Source organism: Gobius niger, assembly GCF_951799975.1.
Source record: "Gobius niger genome assembly, chromosome: 11".
NCBI lineage: Eukaryota > Metazoa > Chordata > Actinopteri > Gobiiformes > Gobiidae > Gobius > Gobius niger.
Window position 1 is genome coordinate 28,558,643 of NC_136862.1, and position 18,929 is coordinate 28,577,571.

Consider the following 18,929-nt stretch of genomic DNA (forward strand, 5'->3'; position numbering starts at 1 on the left):
TGTTTTCCTGAATCCGCCGCTCATGTTTGCGTTTGCGTTGCTAACATTTCCCATTAAGTGCCTCAGAAACTGAAACCATACCATTTCTGTCGAGTCTCGCGTCGACACATAGACGTGCGTTCAACTTAGCGCTGTTAGCATTTCAGGCTAATCATTATTTTTGAATGTAGTCCGGTCAGAGCAAAAAAGGTCCACGTGACTTTATTTAAGTGTGTTTTCATTTAGTAAACAATTAGTCAAATGTATAAAACTTGTAATTTCCACTTTAATTTGCTGCTCATTGTAACCTGTAATGTTATTGCCGAACAATCACTCTGTGTCTTATTGTTTTTAACACATATTGTATCAAACCTTTATTTTGTTGTAACATTTTCAAACACTAGTCTCTTTGTTAATGATCGAGTTAAGTTAGGATTAATTTAATTCTTTTGTTAAATAAAAATCATGAGACTTTCTAATTGTTCTGTGTGTCTCGGCTTCCTCTTCACCAACTACAGAAACAAAAATGATCTTGTAATGAAGGGGGGCCAGGGTTATGGGTTTGCTAGAGATGCAGATTGAAATTAGACTAAGTTAATTATGTATATGTATGTCTGTATATATATAGTTAAATTATATATGTATAATATATATGTATATGTAAACTGTATGTCATTTTGCTCAGTTACCCAAACATTAGGCCTGAGCCAGTGCATTGGGACCTCCCGCTCCCCTTATCTGCTTCAATACTTTTGAAAACCTTTATTTTATGTATAATGGAACAGCAGAGAATCGAGATAAAAACTCAAAGCAAACATCACGTCTTTTTCATCAAACTTTAATATCACAGTAAAACATCTGACGATTTGCAGCAGAAATGGCACATCACGTCTTTATTCACAACTCTATTAGATAAATACGTTTATATTAGTTTTCTTATTTTATTCACAGTTTCCACGACATGTTCATAATTAGATCGTCAAACTTGTCTCACCTGACAGGATTCGATGACCTTACAAATATTCATGTTCTCTATTTTGAAACGGGGAAACCGCCCTGACACAGAAGCACAAGGAGGACATTATATATAACGAACATTCTCTTTCGCAAACGGCAAAACGGAGCAACTTTCAGTCAATGAAATACACTAATATTCTCTTTTAAGCACATAATTTGTCAGCATGCTTTGACTTTGTAACAGAACTAGCATCTAGAAGGCGCTAAAACGTTGTTTTGGTTCTACAGCGTTGATATTTTACATTTACAAGACGGTGTGGGAGTCTGGGCTGGTCAGGATGTTGAATTGGCCGTGAGTGCCCTCTGCAGAACTAGAGCTACTTGTGCTTCAGAGACACTCGTGAAACTGTTGGAAGAGCTCGCCCTGTGATTTAAATGACTTATTAAAGAGGCTGCAGAGGCTCCAATGCGTCACTGACAAACAGTAGTGTGATCCTGCCAGGAGGGGGCAGCACTGTACAGCTTTGCGGGTCTGACTCCTCAAACACAAACACAACTGACATATTTCCGAACTTTAGAACTTTTGAAACCTCGACTTGGGCTTTCTTTTTCAGGTCATTCAAGGTTAAGTATTCAGAAAAGCCAATAGTTTAAAATTGAGGTGGTGCAGAAATGCAGATGTTTCGAGTTGGTTTATGGCTCATCTTCTCTAGACTAAGATTGTCCAAAAGTGGTGACAATACTTGAAAACATAATATTTTTTGAGATTAATGTGACTGATTTATGGATCCATTTACTACAATGATCTGGTTGAGTAGTTTCTCTGTTGGAGATCAATAACTGTTCAGTCCTGTAGAGTTGTATCGGCCTCAGCTCCATCTGAGATGATGACATTACAAGATTCTAGAACCCATTGAACTGCAGGATCGCTCAAACATCTAAATCTCACGAGTTTGAGCTTAACACAAGCCCTTTAATGATCATTTAAAGTGTCTCTCTTTGCTAAAACCACGCCGCTGTGGCTGCAGTGCGTGTTATCTGCGTATCCAGAGCCAGGCGTTGAGCAGACACGCTGAGCCGAGCAGAGAAAACAGAACGAATTCCGTGTTCCGCCGCTCGCTGTTGTGGCGCTCCAACGCGGCCAGACGACGACTCATCTTCAACACCTGCAGACACACACAAGGTCAGTTTTACAAGGTTTATTCTAAGAAAAACAAGTAGTGATGGGTGCTGAAACCCAGTATCATAACAGTCCCCGGGCCGACAAGCTCCAGCCTTAACGGCCTTTTTAAAGGGGTCGCGAATCACCCACGCTCAAATAATCACATTAAAAAGGCACTCTTCAATCTCATGGATGCATTCATTACATCCATGGGTGTCGGACTGGGGGGATAAAGGGTACCGAGTACCCAGGGCCCAGAGCATCGGGGAAGACTCGCTGTGTTAAAGGTGCACTATGCAACTTCCTATGTAAAAAACTTGATCAATTACGCAAAGTTGATTAGAGACACATTAATGTTAACTTTTTTCTTCTTTTTTTTTGTTTACATAAAAAGTTGCATAGTGCACCTTTAAACATTCAAACCTCACTTATTCTACTCAGTAACCCCCCCGAGCTGCTGCCGCTAACCCACAGTAAAAAACTTTAAAGCGAAAGTTTATCTACGATATATTAAATGTATGCACAAAATGGAAATAAATTGGATCCAAATGTAATTGAAAGTAATTTAGTAATAAACAAGAGATATAGGCTAGGCTAAATTGCCTATACTGTATATGTACAGTAGCCTCTATATAACTATTTTAAAGTGCTGATAAGAGTACTGTTAAAGTACCTGATCGCTAAGGAGTATTGATAAGAGTAGTAATATTGATAAATCCTTAACGATACCTAAGTATAAGTGATGTTTCTGGCTGTGATCATAGTTTTGATGAAGTCTGTCGATTTGTATGTTAGAAATGTGGAGTGGCTTTAACCCCTTAACTCCCACCTGAACCGAGCACATTTTCTCCAGTTTGGCTTTACCCCAGTCCAAAAGCTTCTGGAAAAAAGCTGTGAAAATAGCAACAAAACTGAGACGAAAACAATGATGGAAATGTGACAAAAAAGTGAGAAAACATTGAGAAAACAGTTATGAAAAATTGATGAAAGAGTGCCATAAATGTCACAAAAATGTCACAAGAAATTGACAAAAAATTTACGAAAAAATGACAAAAATGTGATAAAAATGTGACAAAAAAATGACAAAAATTTGATTAAAAAAATGACAAAAAAGTAAAAAAAAAATGAGTTGAATACCCAACAAAAAAATTATGGAAAAAAATCTGACGACGTGAGGAAAAAGATCCTTTCGGTTCACGCGGGAGTTAAGAGGTTAATGAGCAAAGTGTAAAAAGGTTTTTACGAGATATTTCTACATTTCTGTTGTAGGGATGACCATGGATCAGGGACACATCAAAATCAAATAAAAGGAAATCACAAAAATAAGTGGAGTCTCCCAGTTCGTGAGTTCTTGAGTAAAATGGACAATCACAACATGGCCGCCAGAGCTGGACATTAGTTCCAATGGATTGCTATGGCAACGTCTGTTATATTATAGATCTGTGTCTGGAAAGCAGCACCCGAACTGATGTTTGTCCGAGCGAGTCGCCATAACGACTTCAGCAAACGTGCAAAATGTTCCAGCCAGATGCAGTTAAAAAACTAAACTAAACTAAACAAATGTATCTTTGTATTTCAAGTTTTATCATGTAAATAAATAATGAAAAAAATTCTTAACACATGCTTTGAAGAGGAAGCTATTTGAGTGCTGCATTGAGTCCAGTGAAGGAGTCTGGACTGCAGCACCACCTCGTGACATCAGCGGGTGGGACAGAGCGCCCGTACCTGTCGTCGGAGCACGATCAGCTCCACGGCTGCTCCTCCGTCGTCGTCAGTGCTCCAGTGTCCCTCAGCCCTGAATGCAACACAAGCAGATCACCGTGAGACGCCGACAGACTTAAAGCTGCTGCACTCGACATCGAAAACGGGTGCAGGAGATTCCACACATCACCATTCTTCATGTGCGATGGATCACTGCACGTTTTACAACTTTCAGACTGTAAAGAGAAGTTTCCCTCCACAACGGCAACAACAAGTCCTAGAGCGGAAACACCTTTGTTCTGGGTTTGCAGTCGGCGATAATGTCACAGTAGTAACAGCAGCAGCAAATCAAGTTGGTTTTGTAGCCGCAGTAGAAGTAGAAGTAGTAATAGTAGCAGAGGCAGAGGCAGTACTACAGAGATGATTTAAGTACTTGATTTCATTTGAGTAAAACAGCAGATAGATACAAACAACAACACATCATACAAGGGCCGAGCCGAGAGAAAACCTCTCACGGGAATCAATCATTTTCACTTTTGTAGCCGTTTTTTGGCGGACTAGAAGGCAAAGCAAGGCATGTTTATTTATACCAAGCATTTTCACAAGGCAACTCGATGTGCTTTGGCTATATTTATAAAAAAAACGTCAATAAAGTCCAGCCAAAATCGGGTCCATACGATGTTTATTCACAGCAAAGTGTTCAGTCAAAGCGGGGGGAAAATGGCACTCGTTGCTAACGTTAGCATATGTAGCATGGAGCTAATGTAGCTTCCTGGTTAGATTTGTCTGTTTTTTTTTTAAGTATTTATGAGCTGCTGAACCTCTTTGCTCCTCTCCATGCCCTGTTTTTCTATGTACTGAAAAAAGATTTTACTTTTTATTAACTTTTTAACCCTCTCCTGAACCGAGGGCATTTTCTCCAGTTTGGCTTTACCCAAATCTAAAAGCGTCTTGAAAAAAGTGTCAAATAGCAACAAAAATGAGCCGAGAAAGAGGATGAAAACGCAACACAAGAGCGACAAAAACGTGATGAATGTGCAACAAAAGAGTAGCAGAAAAGAAATGAAATGCCAAAAAAGGTGTCGACAACACGGAAAAAGGTCTGTTCAGATCAGTTTTGTAGGTCTTAGCTTTCAAATGAGGTCTTACACTGGCCTGTAGACTGTAACCTTTTAGATTTGGGTAATGCTGAACTGGAGAAAATGCACTTAGTTAAGGCGGGATTTAGAGGTTTAGTAGCTCCTACAGACTCTATCTAATTACTGCCGGGTTATTTGAGCTTCTCTTCTTTGTTTTCCCCCCTGACTGCTTCAAACATGGCCCCATCTGTATCTAAACCACTGGTCAAATATGAGGAAAAGTTGTCCAGTCCAATTATTACATCAGTAATCAGTATTTGCTGTAGTAGATAGCTGATGTTGGTGAACCAAAAGAGTGACCCCCGCTTATTGTTAGTTTGTTCCAAGTTCCATGATGTAAAAATTACATGACTTTTTTGAAAAAATAAAAAAATAAATCAAACTATTTGCCTCTTTGATAAAAAATAAATGTGAAGAAAAAAAGGAAAAGCTGAAGTTGGTGAACTGTTAGGAATAACAGCGCAGCTTCGATAATACAAAGATCTCGCCCGAATTCACCACTTTTACAATAACAATACAGGGACAAACCTTGTTCCTTGTGGTGAGCCAGTGACATTGTAAGTACACTTGCACAGTGCCCCCTAGTGAACCGGAGTGCGCCACTTAAGGCTTTTAAAAGGGACAAAACCAATGGAGGATTGCGCTTCTCTATGGTCTTTATGGCGGGGAGCTGACATTGCTGTACACAGGATAGTCAGGTAGAGAGGATTCTAATGGGTCTTCAGATCTCCCAAGAACAGCTCCAAAGCCTGGCTCCAAAGAGTTTTTCTTTATCTAGAAATCGCTATGACCCATGTGACAACGCTGGGGTAGGTGAAATATTTTTAACCACGCTGGTTTTTGTCTATCAGCCCGAAATAGTGGAAGCATTTTCAGTGCATTGATTGGCTCCAGAGCCTGTCAATCAAGCTCTGGAGCTCTGCAGAGGCTCCGCCCACCACGCGAGTGAGGGGCTTCCCTCCTTTTTGCCCTTTTAAAGAACACGCGCGTAGGAGGAGACAGAGCGGCCATGTAAGTTTCACAGACGACCTTTACTATGAATGGGGCTTGTGAGAGCCAATGCGGTTGAAATGCTAAAAAGCGTTTTAAGTTAAAGTTAAAAATATTAAATAGTGTTTTGGTTAAAAAGTGGCAAAGGTTAAAAAGTCTAAAAGCTAAGCTTAAAAACTACAGTTAAAAGACTAATGTAAAAATGTAAAAGCGTTAAAAGGGGTAAAAAAGCCCTCAATCTAAGTCACTCCCATTACTTAGACACCTCTGATGTCATCAGTGTTGAGCTGAGTTCAGGTGTGGGAGCAAACAGATTTTCTACCTGTTGCTACAGAGAGAATGTAATGTTCATATTTATTTTTTGTCTAATAAATGGACTTCACTGGATTACGTCTCCCTGGTCTTCAGTGTAAGAAACCTTTCACATCTGGCTCACTGTGGCTGTTGAAATGAGCCACTACAGGGCTGAATAGGTAATCATCCATCTATGTCATACTTTGAAGCTTTTATAGATCTTTATAGATATGTAGTGCAGTATAAAGTAATACATTCTCCACAAGAATCAAACTAAAGATCCTCAAAACCCTCCTTAGCTTAAACAAGCACATTTTGTCCAGTTTAAGTTGAAAACGCAGCAAAAAAAAGCATAAAAAATGCAATAAACGCACAACAAACAGATGATAAAAATGTGATGAAAAAGCAACAAAAAACACGACAAAAACGCAGCAAAACAGGTGACAAAACTGTGCGCCGACAACGCAAGGTAAAATCTTAGATGTCTTTTGTAAGTCTTAGCTTTCAAATGAGGCGTTACTCTGGCCTATAGACTGTGTGTCAAGAAGCTTTTATATTTGGGCAAAGCTCAACTGGAGGTATGGGGGTATGAGATTAATTGAATTTATTTTATAACTGACACTGTAGTAGCAGTAGTCGCAGTAGTAGTAGTCGTAGTAGTAGTAGTCGTAGTAGTTGTAGTCGTAGTAGCCACAGTGGTAGCGGCATTAGCAATAATCACAGTAGTAGCAGTAGTAACAGTAGCCGTAGCAGTAGTTGCAGTAGTTAGTAGTAACCACAGTAGTAGCAGCAGTAGTAGCCACAGTAGTAGTAGTAGCCGCAGTAGTAGTAGTAGTTGCAGTAGTAGTGGCAGTAGCACTAGTAGTCACAGTTGTAGCCACAGTAGTAGCTGTGTAGCAGTAGCCGCAGTAGTAGCAGTTGTAGTAGTCGCAGTAGTAGTAGTAGCTGCAGTACTAGTAGCAGCAGTAGCAGTAACCGCAGTAGTAGTAGTAGCCGCAGTAGTAGCGGCGGTAGCAGTAGCCGCAGTAGTAAGTAATAGCCACAGTAGTAGTAGCAGTAGCCCCAGTAGTAGCAGTAGTAGTAGCGGCAGTAGTCGTAGCCACAGTAGCAGTAGTAGCAGTAGTAGCAGTAATGGCAGCTCTGTGTCTGTACCTGCGTCTGCCGTGGTCCACCTGACTCTGCTCAGGCACAGTCTCTGCTCTGATCGCAGCAGCCGGAGGAGGCTCTTCTCTCATGAACCTTTCCCCAAAAACAGACACGAAAAAAAAAAATCACCCCCCTGCACCAAATTCAGTTTATGCAGAGAATCTTTAGTCAATGGAAAATCGTGAAAGTTATCAAGCGTTCGACAGTTAGTGAAGAAGGAGTGTGAGTGAGTTTAGCCAAAAACAAGCGAAAGGGACAAAACCATGCGGGATTAGTATTAGTCGCAAAAGTTCACGTCAGTCTCTCAAGCAAAACTGACATTTGATGGTGGAAAAAATACCCCCCCAAAAAAAGCTAAACAAAAACCATACAGCTTGACTATGTGACTCTCCTCACACCTGACTCCAAACTTTGCTGGGAGCGGGACATCACCAGCTCCTTTCCAAAGATCAACATGGTGTTGTTTATAAAATGTAGGTCTGGGGTTCCTACCGCAGGAAGAGAGTGTTTTCAGAGCATTTTAATATGTGGTTTAATCCCTCAAATGCGTGCACTCACTATCATCTGGATGCCTTATTCAGCACTTTTGTGGTTTAAGCATTTCCTCTTTCTTGTCCCATTGTTTGTTGTCAATGGAAGAGAGTGAAGAAAATAAAATTAGAAACAAAAAACTTACAAAAAAATCCCAAAGGAAATAAGGCTGCCTCACATCTGTGACATGACGGCAATATTTTTGTTTACTTTCGGTCGTCATTCTGCGGTGATAGTTGATTAATTGTCAAGTACTGAAGCCGATCAATATATTTACTCAGTGGTATGTCAGAAATATCGTAGAAGTACAAATCAAAGCTCAATGTCAGCGTCGGTTAGACCTGTAGTTTGGCCATAAACACAGAATGGCAGTGCCCATCGTCACTCTCTGAATAAGGTGAATACAATAGACTTTTTTATACAATTGCCCCTTTCCTTGGGTAAAAACAGAAAAGGTATAAAATGATTCTGATTCTAAAACTATAAGTAACACTGTACCTCAGGTAGTCACCCATCAAACCATAAATGAAGTGAATAAAAAACATGAGGAAAAAACAAACACATCACATGCACCTAAATGCTCCTGGACGTGTTTAAAGCGTGCACTGTGAACTGAGGCGCCACATGAGGGCAGTGTTAGGCAAACCAACGAGTGCGTACGGCCCAACGAGAGCAGCAAAAACACAACAAACGAAAGCACGACACGCGGAGCAGCAAGTCAGTGGTGCGAGTCATAGTCAGTTTGAGCGAGGACCCAGACGCAGACCTGTACTTGCTGTTGACGGCCTGCAGGAGGCGCTGCGAGGCCTGTAGACCCATCTGCATTATGGAGCGACCCGAGAGGGGAGCGCGAGGGGGGTCGGGGGCAGCGACAGGGGTGCGGTGGACGGGACGGCGACTATACGGATGAAACAGGGAGAGGATAATCAGGTCAAGGTAAGTGAGCGGAAACATGATGTGAACTGCTCCATTCACAAAACATCATCTCTGTAGGAAAATGTGTCCCTGTTATATTATTGTTATTTATTTGTAAGAGTTTTATTCCTGGTGAGACTTGGCCGTGTCTCGCTCAAACTAATACATATTTTAACAGTGTTTTCGTTTTTAAAAGTACTTTAAAAAGGTTGGCGAGAAATAGTTATCACCCAAAACACTCGTCATTCTTTAGGTACATCATTTTCTGACTCCATACGGAAAGATGTGGGGCTGGCTATTAATGTTTGATAAATGAGTTTTTTTTAGAAACATTTGAAATTGTGTTTGTCACATGACTGACTCTCACAGACTCTGCTGCACTTTTGCTCTGGATGGAAGTATCTACCGTTTTTCCCAATCCGATCTGATACCGTGAATAAAATGGCTATAAACTGGCATGTTTGCAGCTGTTGTTGTTGTTTCAATACAGATGTTCATAAATAAATCACTCACGCAGAGGGCTGCTGTCGTGGCACCACCAGAGCCCGGTTCTGGGCGGGGGGCGCTGGGGGCGTCCTGGCAAAGCTCTGGTCGCTCATGGAACGCCGGATTGGACTCTGTGCAAACAGGAGACAGAGAGACGGGGTTAAAGGCAACAACAAACCGACTCGCCACAAGGGCTGCAAGAATAAACACAACCCAGAGCGAGCACAGAACGACAAGAATAAACACTACACAAATGGTCAATTTGAACGAGACGGGGGAGCTGCAGACCTTTAATCTTAAAAAATTTAATTTGGGAAAAAGAGACTGAACAAGAAAAGGCAAAAACGACCCAGATCGACGGTGCTGTGACTTCAGTGGATTTGCTGTGCCATACGTAAGCTTTATAAATGAGGCCACAGATCACAATTTAGTTTTTGTTGTCATAAAACTAGCCTTCGAGCCGATTGTTAATTAATAATGGCAAGTATTTTACATAAAAATGCTCCGTTTACTTGTACTTCGACCGATATATTGGCCAATATCTTTTCTTTTTTTTGACAGTATCGCCTATCAGCGGATAAAAAGGCGACTTCGCATTTTTTGCGCTGGAAAGAGCTCAGTTAGAACTTTAAAATGAGAATCCCACAACGTCCTCGGCCTCAGGGGAGCAAAGAAACATCACAGTGAAAATCAGTCACAAGTTTGCGCCTATTTTATATATTTTATGTTGCAGACTTTTGCTTATTATTTTGGAACCACTGTTGTAGAATCTGCAGATTTTTGACAAGCCGAATAAATCAGTCCCGAATAAATCTGCCCTATACCCCGCACACTGCGCCCCCTGCTGTCACAGTTCAACACTGACGCGTTTAGAAACTTCAAACACAGGATTATAGACCAGACATTTTTTTTTAAATTTGGCCAAAAATATCAGTGGTGCAAATCAGCATCGACCAATTAAAATCCGTAAAAATCGGCATCGGCCTTAGAAGAACCCACATTGGTCGACCTCGATTAGAGTTATTTCTATATACAGTCCCGATCAAAAGTTTAAGTTGAAAAATTACAAAAAATATCACATTTTGCAGGCTTCAGCTTTGGGATTTTTTTATTTCAATAACCTCAGGATCTTTCAGAAATTCTAAATGGCTGTTTTATGGCGTCCTGCCTCAGCAGTGATGCAGCGAGAGGCTCAGCTAATGCAGCTCAACGATCAGGACAACATGACCTGACAGGAAATGACACTGAATCTACATTTTTGCAGATTTGTCCTTTTAAAGGCAGGTTGTCCTAAACTTTTGATGTTTATTGTTTGATGTCTACTTGTTGTTTCCAATAAAAGTTTTACTCAATTGTTTTGTCTCACTCCCTTTTGTTCTTGTTGCAGACTGAAGTTCTACTTGGAACCTTGTTAAGATCTAACCATCCAAAATGTGAATTTTTGCCATTTTTCCACTGGTCTTAAACTTTTGATAAGGGCTGTAGTTCTATGATTGAAACCCCTTCATATCAGTATCAGTTGGGCCCTCGTGTGAACATAAAGAATTTGTGCACAACTTGGGTCAGATACGTTTCAGTTTTGAGAGTTTTCATCAGCGAGATGCCGCGCCCTTGACGAGTCCACTATTGGCTGCATGTTCTGGGAGGAATTTCTACAGCTGCTTCTGTTGATAGCAGCAGCTTTTGCAGTAATTGCCTTGTTTTTGCCGTACCAGCAGCGTGTCTCTGTGTGGACCCTCGGGGCTCTCCCAGCACACCTCCAGACCTGGGGCTTTGGACTTCGGGCTGAACAGGGGCCTGGGACTCAGGTCTGGGGCTTCTGAAAAGCACAGGAGCACAGGAGGGTTTAGCGTTTCATGACGGAAAACAATACGACCAAATACAAAGACCATAGAACTCGTATCGCCCGAATGGTCCGAGGAGCTCTGTTGTCGGCGCTTTCATCTTATTTCACATGAACCCGTGGCTTTATCCCAGTGTTACCTGTGTAAGTGAGTCGGTCTGGGACTTGCATGCTGTAGACTGGACGGGCCGCAGTCTGGTCGAGATGCTGGTCCTGGTCCTGGTCCTGGTCTTGGTCTGGTCCCACGCTGAGCCGGTCCGGGACTCTCATGGTTTTGCTGATGGACTCCATGAAAGCCGGGTCTCTGCCCACGACCGGAGCCTTGTCGATGGGATACATCCTCTGTCCAAACAAAAACAGACCAACAATATTTGAATTGGTTTTAGTGCATCATAATTGACTGTAAAATAAGAAACAATTTAAAGCCAAAGCAGCATAACATTTCCCTGACTAAAATAATACAGTAACCATTATTTTCATTGCTGATGTTTTCATAGGAAAGCTTCCCTCAAAACTTGCCTCGTTACTCATACGTTGTTTTGCGATGGACGAGCTTTCTCATCCATCGCACACACCGCATTCACACCAAGCAAAAATATGTGGCTTTCCATCGCTCAGCTTGCTTCCTAGGCCAGCCCCCTTGCGCAGGAGCACGTGGAGGCGGGTTTGAGACGCAGCTGAAGTGTGTGAGCCACAGGTGTCTGTCAGATCTGGTTCTGTGGTTGGTGGTCGCAACCACGATTTGCTCTGTATTTGTATAGAGTTGGATTGATTTCAGCTCTAAGCAAATGCCGTCGCGGCTCCGGTCGCCCTTACTGCGCCGCTCTCCTGTGTATTTCCAGGGGCTTCTTTCCAGTGACCAGCCAGTATAGGGGATGAATGGAAGCTTGGCGCTCTTTCGCTCCCGCCGCTGCAGGTGTAAATGTCAGCCATTTCCCAGCTGTGCTGCAACCCTCCTCCGCCTCTCCATGACTTTGCTTGTTGTTGTCAACTGGCCGCCCCAGGTCTCATCCTCTACCAGAACCAGTGTCCAGACTTCAGCATTGCCGTCTATTTGAATCAAATACACAGCACTGTATTTGATATCATTAATTCAATCTTACGCCGGGTCTGAGCCCCAATCATGATTCATGTCCAATAAAACCACTCTGTTTCTGTGAGTCTTTTCAGGTTGAAATTACAGTCACATTACATATTTAAGTAACTTTTGGTTACTTTCGTAAACCCCGGTTCTCTGAGTAGCATGAGTGAGATGTCTGACTATGGGATACGCTCCCTCGCGTATTCACAGAAGCCTTTATACCACGACGACAGCCCTGAGCAGTGGTTGGTGCCCCCATATGAGCTCCAGTCACAGTGTCGCCCGTCATTCCATAAGCACACCTCTTCTCGCTGTATACTTCTGTATACTTCTGTATACTTCTGTATACTGTATACAGCAGTAAACTTCCTTGAATGTTTTATCTCACAATACTTTGAACTTTATCATTATTAAGTTATTATTTGATTTCAGGCAGTTTCCTTTTGACCAAACTGTGACATGTTTAGTTTGGCTCAAACTTGTTTCCAGCTCAGACAATCCCTCCTGCACAGACGAATTCTTCAAGCAAATTAACCATATGAACATTTCATGTGTGAAGCTTTGAGCGGTGGCAAAGTGAAGCAGGGGGACCACCCTCAGAATAGTGCAGAGGTATTTAGCTGAAGACAATGCATCAAAGTCTGTTTTAACAACATACTCTTTGGTGGCAAAAATTAATGCACTGTACAACAACTACAACAACAACTACAACAACAACAACAACAACAACAACAACAACAACAACAACAACAACAACAACAACAACAACAACAACAACAACAACAACAACAACAACAACAACAACAATCCCAGCATTACATAATACTTTTCATTATTCAAACAGGTCCTCAGTGAGCTAGAGTTTTATTTTTGGTGACCTTTTCACTTCAGTAAAAAATAAAGTAACGTTAATGTTAATCTTACGTGATTAAATATGTCGGCTTCTCCATTATATAGTCACATTGTTGTTATTACAACAACAAATCCTTTCTTTTCTCATGAAGAAAACCGTTAGAACCACTTCATTAACTTTGAGCATTAGGGTGATTTCACTCTCCAGAAACACATTAATAGAATATAAAGGCTCAAGACAAAAGAAAGCGACACAGGCTTGTTTTGATGCGTTAAAGGAGGTTATGTACGTCCAGTCCTGTCATTGAGCGGAGTTTCCAACATGCTCCGAGGCTAAGTCTTTAGCAACAGGTGCTAAACTTAGGACAAACTTCATAAACGGATGAATAAGACGCGGCCGCAGAAACATAAAGCACAGTCCGTGTAAAGTCAAGTGAATAAAACACACGACACCGTTAGACCTGATGACCTGACCTGATTTTGGAGAAAACGCCAACGGAGTGTCAAAAAGTTAAGCACCGGAAATGAAGAGACGGCGTTTCCGGTTGAAGAAGCGTCAAAATAAAGACTACGAATCCAATCCAAAAATGGCTAAATTCATGTTAATTTGGTTAGTTTGTAGTGAACAGTTTAAGTAATTCAAATTAAATACTAAAAGAATAAGCTCAAGCCTGTTTAGGCTGATGTTCCTGCAACTCAATGTAAACAAACGTCTGGTGGTCACGAGCTTTCTCTTTCATCAGAAACAAACTGACACAATAGAACTGGGAGCTCTCAATGAAAAAATCCAACAGAATTCTATTGGGTTGAGTTGATAATCTTATGTGAGTCGCAGCTTGTCATGTAAACTGGATCCCGCTGATCCCCTGCCGGTTGAGAACCACTGGGACAGAATATACTGTATACACCACAGAATATACTGTATACACCACAGAATATACTGTATACACCACAGAATATACTGTATACACCACAGAATATACTGTATACACTACAGAATATACTGTATACACCACAGAATATACTGTATACACCACTGAATATACTGTATACACCACAGAATATACTGTATACACCAGAGAATATACTGTATACACCACAGAATATACTGTATACACCACTGAATATACTGTATACACCACAGAATATACTGTATACACCACTGAATATACTGTATACACCACAGAATATACTGTATACACCACTGGGACAGAAATATACACCTGATATCATAATGTTTTGCATAAAGAGTGGCACAATCTGTTTGAGTGGCAATGTTGAGAAATTTGTTATTGTTTTGTCTCCACTCGAATGATGCATACCCTTGCAGATTACATTGGAGATGGAGACAACATAGCAACAACAGGGGCCAAATGAGTGTAAACTTTGAGTTGAGAACATAATGTGCATACCCTCAAGAATTCCTCTGAAAGGAAATAATGTCATAAGTTAGTGTTAGCCAATGTCCACCAAGGGTTTGTGAGAAATACAGTTTAAATTTCCCTGCTCACGTTGTGTTTATGCTGAAAAAAACAACAAAACAAAATAAGGGAAAAAGCCAAACAGACGTTTCTCATATCAAACATCGACGATATAGTGCCCTTTATTGATAATTACTGATACTTAATACAGTTTGGACTTTAAGAAAGCAGTAGTCACTCAGAATCAAAAGGAAGACATTGTACAGCGAAGTCTTAGTAAATTTATATTTTAAAAAAATGTACAAAACACACTCTCACTGGTGTCGTTGAACTGTGTTAACAATAATAATGACCCCAAACGTGATCCAAAAAGTGTCACTGACGCAAGCGAGAAAGCCATGTTTATTTATGTTTGGTAAAATAGTGCAGAAAGTAAAACACAACACAACAATAAAACTGTTGAGATCTCGTGTGGCGAGCATCGTTCCGGCTCAGAACAGTAAACATCGTGAAGTGAGGCCATTCTGAATGTAAAAGGCAGAACATTCGCCTTGCTATTTTCATTGCAATTAAAAATAAAAAAAAATCATTGGTCACAATCATAAAAAAACTGACTGATCTATGTCTCCTCCAGAACAATAAATATCCCGTCTCCATTGGCATTGGGTCTAATGGGCGCATTGAGTTGCCTTGTGTATGAAATGCGCAGTATAAATAAAGTTGCCTTGACTTGTACTGTATAAAACGTGCGGTGAACAATGTATGTGATTCTTGCATTAGTTTAGAGAACGAGTTTCAAAGATTGACGCTGAAATGTGTTTGGTCCTGTTTTGCGCATAGGAAATACAGTAAACACATAGTGTAGTAAAGCTGCAACTTTTTGAGAAAATTAATGTGCAATTTTTCTGACATTTTGCAACAAGAGTCCTTGACACGGCAAGAGATGGTCAGTAACAAAGTAAATTTACTTAAAGAGGGGGTATTATGCTTTTTTCAATCCCATAGCACCAGTCTATATCACACTACAATGATGACCAAACCTTCTGTTGGTCTGTAAATGCAGTAAATTAGAATAACTGCCTTGTATAAAATGTCTCTCTCAAAATGGCTGTAGTGAATGTCTTGAAATAGGCCTCTGTCTCTTTAAGAACCTCTGACCCTTTCTGACACGCCCCCTCCACACGCTGTCTGTGGCATCAGTGGGGAGGGGGCTCTGCTGAGGAGCAGTGGTTGGTTACTCGGCTGGTGACGAAAGCTCGGAGGCGTCTCCAGGAGGTGGGGGCGTTCCTAGGAGGACTCAGGCAAACCTGTCCCTAAAATGGCCGCCATCAGAGTTTTTACAGATTACTCAAAAATACGTGAATGTGCCAAGGCAACACTTCAGGCATGTTTTAAATGAGGGAATGACATAATAACATGATGTAAAGCTTGAAAAAGTCGATTTTGCATAATACCCCCTCTTTAAGTAAGTCTGTACTTCACGTGAAAGTGTTGAGAACTTTGAAAGATGAATATAATACGTTCCACTCCACCACAGTTACAGTACATAAAGGCTGCAAAGTAAAGCAAATGTGTTTTGTTAAATTCACACTCCGGAACAATAGGTGGCGATGTGCAGGTGTCCCGTCAATGCCAGTGACTCGCATCAACGAAGAAGATTTGTCCCCGTACTGTTGCCGTACAGAGGGTGGACCCAGGCACATTTTTGGGGTGTTTTTGAAGCCGCAAAGTTAGTCATACCACTTCTATGAACGGATTTGTACTTAAAGGTGCATTATGCAACTTTTCACACGTAAAAAAGAGTTTATATATATTATATAACAGGTCCTAGGTTACGGGTCGGACAAAGAGCGGTTCAGAAGCCCCTTATGACGGGACCAACAGGCCTGTTTCATCATGAGGCCGTCCTTCCGTGGACCCACCACCTGCAGGAGGAGCCATAAGGGCCGGTGCAATGTGATTTGGGCAACTCCAACAGCTGCCCTCACGACCCGGAAACGGAAAAGTGGAAGAAGATGGATGGATGGATGGAAAAAGTTTGTATTTGTGCGTATTGTACCTTGTAGTGACCCAGCGGCTGCATGAGTGGTCAGCATGGCGTCTCTACAAAGCTCCAGGATCAATTGTTTTGTAGGTTTTCAATTGATCTTGAGGCGTCCTCACTGTGACGGAAAGTACCCATACAGCCGCTGGGTCACTACAAGGTTAAATACGCACAAATACAAACTGTTTTTTTTTACGTATAAAAGTTGCATAATGCACCTTTAAGTACTTTCTATAGCAAATATTGAACTACTATCACTTTTACTGTTCTTGGAGTAACATTTGACCAGTAGCAACTGTAACTTTTACCCCAGTAATGACATTTAGGATGTTTTTGTAAACGATTTCGACTCGATTGCCAGCAGTCGTTCAGTCGGGGGTCAGATATTTAGCTTAAATAAAAGGCAAACGTAAATACAAGTAAATACTGGTTCAGGCCACTGATGGAGAGCCGACAGAAGTGCACCTGTTTTCAAAATGGAAGTAAACACGAATCGTCAGGATATTTGGCAGTGACGGAGCTTTAAAACTGGAATGTTTAGTAAAAACTAATGTTCCTGAAATGGGATGAAATCATGGAGTCGTGAGATTGGGGAAGGGTGAACAAAATCAAGACTGAGGCTGGTTTGCAGATCCAGGCTAGAGATGGATCTTAACTGGGACTAAACCAGGACTAATCTAGGACTTGAGCAGGTCCAAATAATTCAATCCAAATTGTTCGTAGCAGCTGGTTGTTGTGGTAGCATTGGCAGAATTTGCTGAAGAAATGATGCGGTAATGTTGCAAAAACAGTCAAACATAAATCCATGTCAAGCTCAACAAGAAGTGAACAAACCATGATGTGACTATTTACAGTGAACACAGGTTTTGGCAAATCAGAGTCAATATTAAAGCGTAAAAACGGTCCCAAAACATAGGTCTGTCGTCCAAATGCCACAGGTGGGGAGAGAGAAAACTGTGAAGAAACTAAACTATGAACAAGTGTGAATCTTAAGGAGACGCCGCAGATGAGCAGGACTTTCTTTAAATTTTGAATACTGACATAAACAAAACAAAAAGTGTTGCAAGTTTTGATTTTATTGTATGTTTTTTTTAGGTGCAGTATGCAACTTTTTAGGTAAAAAAAAAAGTGTTTATATTAGATTGTATTTTACCTTTCAGTGACCCAGTGGCTGTATGGGTGGTTAAATCCCAAAATCTGAATATTGCTGGGGGGGAAAGTGGGTTTTGCCTGCAGTGTCTCAGTTTAAAACATAATCTATCATGTCTATTATGTCTAAGCCGATCCTGAACCACCTGTGTTTTGGACGAGGCCTCATCTTTATCCAAAATACCGTCACTTTAACATGTCACACCCCACGAGTACCACATTCAGAGCAGCGATCACAAAAGCTTTTTATTCGCTCACGAAAGTCCTGTTTCAAGGCTGTAATCCCCACTGTGGCCAACAGGGCGCGCCATTTATCCACATCCCTCAGTCGTCTTTGTAATGTCTCCTTGGCGAGCCATGTTATGTTTCATGAAGACACAGCTGAAGTTGAAGGTTTAAGCTGCAGATTAAGTTAAGTCTGTCTTTGTATCATTAAACAATAAAAGAAAAAAAAATGGTGGTTGTTGTTATTGTTGTTAATTATTTCATTTGATTGTTTCAATTTACTTCTTCTACATCTTAATAAAATGCATATTACAGGTATATGTGTTTCTAATTGGGACTTATGTTGTGTAACGCCTGTTGCAGTTTTTTAAAGCAAAATCGATTTAAATATAAGCGTCTTAACAAAAATAATGTACATGTTCTGATCCACAAAACACGCTGTTGTTCCAATTAGCAAAATAATGATAATCATGTAAAACACAGCATTTCTTTTTAGATTCTTGTTGACCTTGAACTGATAAAGCTAAAATCATGATCAGAAAACAACTTGGTGGCCACACTTCAAGTTACTTGACCATAACAAAAGGAGTCCCTCAGGGCTCTATTTTAGGGCCTACTCTGTTCAGTATTTACATAAACAAACTGGGCCGTGGTCTCAAAGATGCATCTCTGCATCTCCATGCTGATGATTCTTTGATTTACTGCCGTTCTAAATCTATTTACTAGGTTTTTTGAACACCTGTAATCTTACTTTGACAGCCTTCAGGGACAGCACTTTCGACTCACAGAAATTGGTTTTGCGACCCAATTTTATTGATTGATTGATTTTTTTGTGTCCTGGGTAATGCGGAAGTTTCAAATCAACACTCCTGTTGTATTTGTCCACATTTTTAAGTTACTTTTTTCATCCTTTGAGCAGATAGTAAACAACAACAACAACAACAACAACAACAATAATAAAGAAATATTCAGAAAAATGAACTCAATCAATGTAGCTTGTAATAAATAAACAAC

The 18,929-nt window shown here is 40.8% G+C and overlaps 1 protein-coding gene across 2 annotated transcripts; it reads right to left on the reverse strand.

Moving 5' to 3' along the window:
- Window positions 1-1,785: 1,785 nt before the first annotated feature.
- Window positions 1,786-13,595, reverse strand: LOC306970835 (mitochondrial fission factor-like). 2 transcript variants are annotated; one of them, XM_079566866.1, is made up of 8 exons: window positions 13,551-13,595; window positions 11,284-11,485; window positions 11,013-11,119; window positions 9,328-9,431; window positions 8,666-8,797; window positions 7,375-7,461; window positions 3,824-3,893; window positions 1,786-2,102 (listed from the first exon to the last, which is right to left on the reverse strand). In XM_079566866.1, exons 2-8 carry the CDS (start codon window positions 11,480-11,482, stop codon window positions 1,971-1,973), a joined length of 831 nt encoding a protein of 276 aa, XP_079422992.1. In that variant the 5' UTR covers window positions 11,483-11,485; window positions 13,551-13,595; the 3' UTR covers window positions 1,786-1,970. The 2 variants fall into 2 exon arrangements, with proteins under 2 accessions (XP_079422992.1, XP_079422993.1); XM_079566867.1 differs by lacking the exon at window positions 7,375-7,461.
- Between the last annotated feature and the right edge of the window lie 5,334 nt (window positions 13,596-18,929).